This window comes from Notolabrus celidotus, chromosome 11 (assembly GCF_009762535.1).
Source record: "Notolabrus celidotus isolate fNotCel1 chromosome 11, fNotCel1.pri, whole genome shotgun sequence".
In the NCBI taxonomy this organism is placed as follows: domain Eukaryota; kingdom Metazoa; phylum Chordata; class Actinopteri; order Labriformes; family Labridae; genus Notolabrus; species Notolabrus celidotus.
This window is the reverse complement of record NC_048282.1, coordinates 15,519,585-15,524,685: the sequence shown is the minus strand read 5'-3', so window position 1 is coordinate 15,524,685 and position 5,101 is coordinate 15,519,585. Positions and strand designations below refer to the sequence as shown.

Below are 5,101 nucleotides of genomic sequence, written 5' to 3'. Positions count from 1 at the left end.
TCAGAAGCAACGGGTAAAAGCTTTAATGACTGCTACAAATATTCTCTGAAAGAGCTTTTTTCCTCTGACAGCCTCATATTATTATTTCAAGCTTCTGTCATCATTTTGGGAAAAAAATCCCTCTTCAACTTTTTGGTTGAACATTAGGTTTCAATCCTTTTTGTTAAACAGGACACAAAATCCTGCCTCGGTGTAACAATTATGGAAATGTGAGAAGTTTAGAAATAAGAGTTGGAGAGACTGTTTTGTGTGTGCATGTTTTTTAGTCTCGCATTTTGAGTTAACAGTGGGTTCAGGTAGCCGATAATGACACTGCTTCAGTGAAAAATTCAGACCAAGATTGTGTTGGTGTGAAGTCATGTTAGACTTCTGGGGTCCGTTTCACAAAGCAGGTTCAATAAAACTCTGAGTCTAACCCTGAACTCTAGTTGATCTACTCTGAGATAGCAAACTCTGTGTTTTCGGTTCCACAACAGCTGATTTGAGTTAGTTAAATCAACTTGGAGTAGTTTCACCTGGGGTTAAGTGCGTGCACCACAACTTTAAAAAGACAGCATCAATGGAGCCCCGATTCGACGAGTCACCATGGCAAAGGAGAAGAAGAGGGCGGCATTTTTCCCCCCACTGGAACTGGACATCCTTATTCGCTCATTTGGCGAGTTTGAGCATGTTTTTAAAAAAAAATGCAACACCGCTGCAGGTGCCAAACAGAGGGAGACGGCATGGGAGAACATTGCAGCTCGGGTCAATGCGTACGTTTAAATGTAGTCCTTTGCAATCACAGGGGTAAACTGCTTGAATGGCCTATTAGTTTATTTCATTTAGGTGCAATCACGCGGGGGAGAAGCGCACCTGGCAGCAGCTTAGGATGAAATATAAAAACATTGTTCAAACAGGTAAGACCTCGGCATAATATCATGGGGGTACCTCATTTTGATCATGTTTTAGATTGTAAAGTAAATATTAAGTGGCTGTTTGACTGTGCAGTTGTTTTATCCCCAAGATAATGCTGTTTTCACACACATGCATGTATTTTCATCTATATAATGTTCTGTTAAATAATTAAGCCTATTTAAACTAACACAGACTTCTACTCAGCCAACAGAAAGAAAGCAGATGCCCGTATAACGGGTGGCGGCCGAGCACCGCCACCTCTAACGGAGGCAGAGGCGCTGGCCCTGAGCCAGAATTTTGGAAGGCCAGCGACTGAGGGAATCCCTGGAGGGAGCTCATCCTCTGAGCCCACCCCCCAAGACACAAGTGCTTTTTATAACATGTAATATTCCTAGACCTATATATCTTTTTTTAAAGCCTATTCATAAATATTTATTTCCCTTTTCTTTTTTTTCCTATTTTTTTTCTCCCAACAGATTCTGATGGTGCGATCTGCCTGGTGGAGCCCCCTCACGCCACAACAGACCTTGTAACTGTAAGTAGGCAATACTCCAAAGATTTTGCCAAATGGTGGTTTAAGTAAACTGAGACATATCACTCATCTAGGATGAAGAGTACGAGGAGACTTTGTCTGCTGCCTTCACAGAGGGGGAACCAGAAAGGCCTATAGAGGTAACATTTGATATGTTATTGAGTTCTCTTCCCATTCACATTTCTTAACATTCTGGTGGAAAATAGAGTGTGACATTTAGCCTATACACTGAAGTATTAACACATTGTCATCCTTTTTAACAGGGCATGGCTGGGCAGCAGCAGGAGGGTCCCTCAACTTCAACTGCACAGATTGACACAGTGAGATGGATGTTCAGTAAACACCAGAGGTTCATTCTGTGGAATTCATGTGCAACTGTATAATTTAATGTCCTCCTTATGTATTCCCAGTTACCAGTTAAAGATATCTACAAAATATTTCTTCTGAAAAAAATTGAAAAAACCAACAAAGAAATGCAGTTCTTGGACCGCCAGATGAGAAGGGCAGATCTCGAAATTGAATTACTAGAGCACAAGTTAGAGGTGGGTGCATGGTCACAGGTGAATTGTGTTAATTATGTTAAACACAGGAACATTAACTAAACTATCTCTTGTATTTGTAGGAAATAAAGAAGACCAAATGAAATTTGTATTATGTTTTTATTTGACTGCTGCTGTGTTGGTGGTGGTAGTGGTGATGATATTGTCTTAATCTCTGAAGTGGATGCGGGATATGGTGTCTCTGACTGCTCTGCCGTCCTGCATAGCTGACAGGTGGATGGGGTGGTCATCATCAGCTTATTTGTAGGGCAGGGTGTTGCTCTCCTCGAATAGTGGCAATATTATGAAGAACACCACATGCCACAATAATATCACAGGCCCTCTCAGAGGTCACCCTGAGGTGACGTAGGCACTGGAAACGGGCTTTCAACAGGCCTATGGTCATCTCCACCCATCGTCCTGCAGTGACCCCGGTTGAAGTTCTGTTGGGGGCCTGGTTCAGGGTCAGGGTAAGGGGTCAGCAGCCTTGGTTGGCATGGGTAACCCCTGTCACCCAGCAGAAGGCCATCAAACTCTCCTGTAATGTATAGTGGATACATTATAGTATATTACAGTATATTAAAAGAGGGAGACAAGTGAATTATATTATGCTAATCTTTAGGCTGCTTACCACATTGCAGTCTGTTGCTCAGGTTAGACTCACGATGCATCCTTGAGTCGTGAACAGACCCAGGCCACTTGGCCTCCACATTGGAAATGATGTAGGCTGCATCACATATGATCTTGACAGTGCAGAGAATGACAGATGTTGAACTATGATGCAGTCTTTAACATTTTGAAACAGTAGTCAATCTACATTTACCTGCACATTTATGCTGTGAATGGACTTCCTGTTAACATAATCCGCCTCATTATGTGAGGGAGCCGTGATGGGGATTTGTGTGCAATCTATGCAGCCAATCACACTGGGAAATCCTAAAATAAATTAAAATTACTAATCCCATTCTGAGGTTGCAGCACAATGTCATTAACAGAATATAATTTAAAATGAATTTAATAGATCTCTACACCATTCACCTGCAATCCTGTGGAACTCCTCCTTGATGACTCTGACCGGTTTATGTCCCGAGAAAACGATGAAGGTGTTCAGTAGCCGTTTCAGGGCGAGGCACACTTTTCTGACCGCCCTGCATACAGTGGCCTTACTTAGGTGCTCTGCATCTCCAACATTATACAAAATACTCCCATTTGCAAAAAAAAGCAGAGCAACACACAATATCTGCTGGGATGTAAGAGCACGACCCCTGGAGTCCGTTTCACAAAGCAGGTTTAGGGAATACTCTGAGTTTGTTAACCCTGAAATGAGGGATACTCTGTGTTTTCCGTTTCACAAAGGGAGGTAACTCAAACCAGAGAAAGAGGGGTAACTCTAGCCCTTTATTTCCTACAAATACAAGAGATAGTTTAGTTAATGTTCCTGTGTTTAACATAATTAACACAATTCACCTGTGACCATGCACCCACCTCTAACTTGTGCTCTAGTTATTCAATTTCGAGATCTGCCCTTCTCATCTGGCGGTCCAAGACTGAATTTACTGAACATCCATCTCACTGTGTCAATCTGTGCAGTTGAAGTTGAGGGACCCTCCTGCTGCTGCCCAGCCATGCCCTGTTAAAAAGGATGACAATGTGTTAATACTTCAGTGTAGGCTAAATGTCACACTCCACCAGAATGTTAAGAAATGTGAATGGGAAGAGAACTAGCAATAACATATCAAATGTTACCTCTACAGGCCTTTCTGGTTCCCCCTCTGTGAAGGCAGCAGACAAAGTCTCCTCGTACTCTTCATCCTAGATGAGTGATATGTCTCAGTATACTTAAACCACCATTTGGCAAAATCTTTGGAGTATTGCCTACTTACAGTTACAAGGTCTGTTGTGGCGTGAGGGGGCTCCACCAGGCAGATCGCACCATCAGAATCTGTTGGGAGAAAAAAAAAAAAAAATGAAAAGGGAAATAAATATTTGTATGAATAGGCTTAAAAAAAGATATATAGGTCTAGGAATATTACATGTTATAAAGGCACTTGTGTCTTGGGGGGTGGGCTCAGAGGATGAGCTCCCTCCAGGGATTCCCTCAGTCGCTGGCCTTCCAAAATTCTGTCTCAGGGCCAGCGCCTCTGCCTCCATTAGAGGTGGCGGTGCTCGGCCGCCACCCATTTTAAGGGCATCTGCTTTCTTTCTGTTGGCTGAGTAGAAGTCTGTGTTAGTTTAAATAGGCTTAATTATTTAACAGAACATGATATAGATGAAAATACATGCATGTGTGTGAAAACAGCATTATCTTGGGGATAAAACAACTGCACAGTCAAACAGCCACTTAATATTTACTTTACAATCTAAAACATGATCAAAATGAGGTACCCCCATGATATTATGCCGAGGTCTTACCTGTTTGAACAATGTTTTTATATTTCATCCTAAGCTGCTGCCAGGTGCGCTTCTCCCCCGCGGGATTGCACCTAAATGAAATAAACTAATAGGCCATTCAAGCAGTTTACCCCTGTGATTGCAAAGGACTACATTTAAACGTACGCATTGACCCGAGCCGCAATGTTCTCCCATGCCGTCTCCCTCTGTTTGGCACCTGCAGCGGTGTTGCATTTTAAAAAGAAAAACATGCTCAAACTCGCCATATGAGCGAATAAGGATGTCCAGGGTGAAAAATGCCGCCCTCTTCTCCTCCTTTGCCATGGTGACTCGTCGAATCGGGGCTCCATTGATGCTGTCTTTTTAAAGTTGTGGTGCACGCACTTAACCCCAGGTGAAACTACTCCAAGTTGATTTAACTAACTCAAATCAGCTGTTGTGGAACCGAAAACACAGAGTTTGCTATCTCAGAGTAGATCAACTAGAGTTCAGGGTTAGACTCAGAGTTTTATTGAACCTGCTTTGTGAAACGGACCCCAGGTCCAAACATTAACCCTAGTTTAAAAAGCTCTGTGTGACTGACAAGTCATCTAAATAATGGACAGTATGTTTACTGTTTATTTACTCGTCCTACTTTCCTAACTTCTAAAAAAAATATCAATCCCTCTTATTAATCTTTTTTTTAATTTTGTTTTTATTTGTTTGTAGATATTCTGTTCTACATTGATGCTTTGTCTTTGTTTTG

At 42.1% G+C, this 5,101-nt stretch overlaps 2 protein-coding genes and 1 long non-coding RNA gene across 7 annotated transcripts; 1 reads left to right on the top strand and 2 right to left on the bottom strand.

Moving 5' to 3' along the window:
* The first annotated feature begins 786 nt into the window (after positions 1-786).
* On the top strand, positions 787-1,969 carry LOC117820984. 2 transcript variants are annotated; one of them, XR_004632891.1, is made up of 6 exons: positions 787-896; positions 1,099-1,276; positions 1,371-1,429; positions 1,501-1,566; positions 1,690-1,746; positions 1,844-1,969. It is a non-coding gene; the product is annotated as an uncharacterized LOC117820984 (long non-coding RNA). The 2 variants fall into 2 exon arrangements; XR_004632890.1 differs by having other exon boundaries at positions 1,690-1,969.
* Positions 1,970-2,066: 97 nt separating this feature from the next.
* Positions 2,067-3,313, bottom strand: LOC117822170 (putative nuclease HARBI1; the record flags this gene model as incomplete). Its single annotated transcript, XM_034696845.1, is given in 5 exon segments — positions 2,067-2,378; positions 2,380-2,503; positions 2,597-2,708; positions 2,789-2,901; positions 3,004-3,313. Coding segments are annotated over 5 exon segments (819 nt in total), but the record flags the coding sequence as incomplete, so codon positions are not given.
* Positions 3,003-4,880, bottom strand: LOC117820983. Of its 4 annotated transcripts, none has more exons than XM_034694953.1 (7): positions 4,522-4,880; positions 4,378-4,448; positions 3,999-4,175; positions 3,849-3,907; positions 3,712-3,777; positions 3,451-3,595; positions 3,003-3,113 (listed from the first exon to the last, which is right to left on the bottom strand). In XM_034694953.1, the coding sequence occupies exons 1-6, from the start codon at positions 4,704-4,706 to the stop codon at positions 3,473-3,475; spliced, it is 681 nt and encodes a 226-aa protein (XP_034550844.1). In that variant the 5' UTR covers positions 4,707-4,880; the 3' UTR covers positions 3,003-3,113; positions 3,451-3,472. The 4 variants fall into 4 exon arrangements, with proteins under 4 accessions (XP_034550844.1, XP_034550842.1, XP_034550841.1 ...); XM_034694951.1 differs by lacking the exon at positions 3,003-3,113 and adding an exon at positions 3,351-3,370 and having other exon boundaries at positions 4,522-4,879; XM_034694950.1 differs by lacking the exon at positions 3,003-3,113 and having other exon boundaries at positions 3,351-3,595; positions 4,522-4,878.
* Positions 4,881-5,101: the final 221 nt, after the last annotated feature.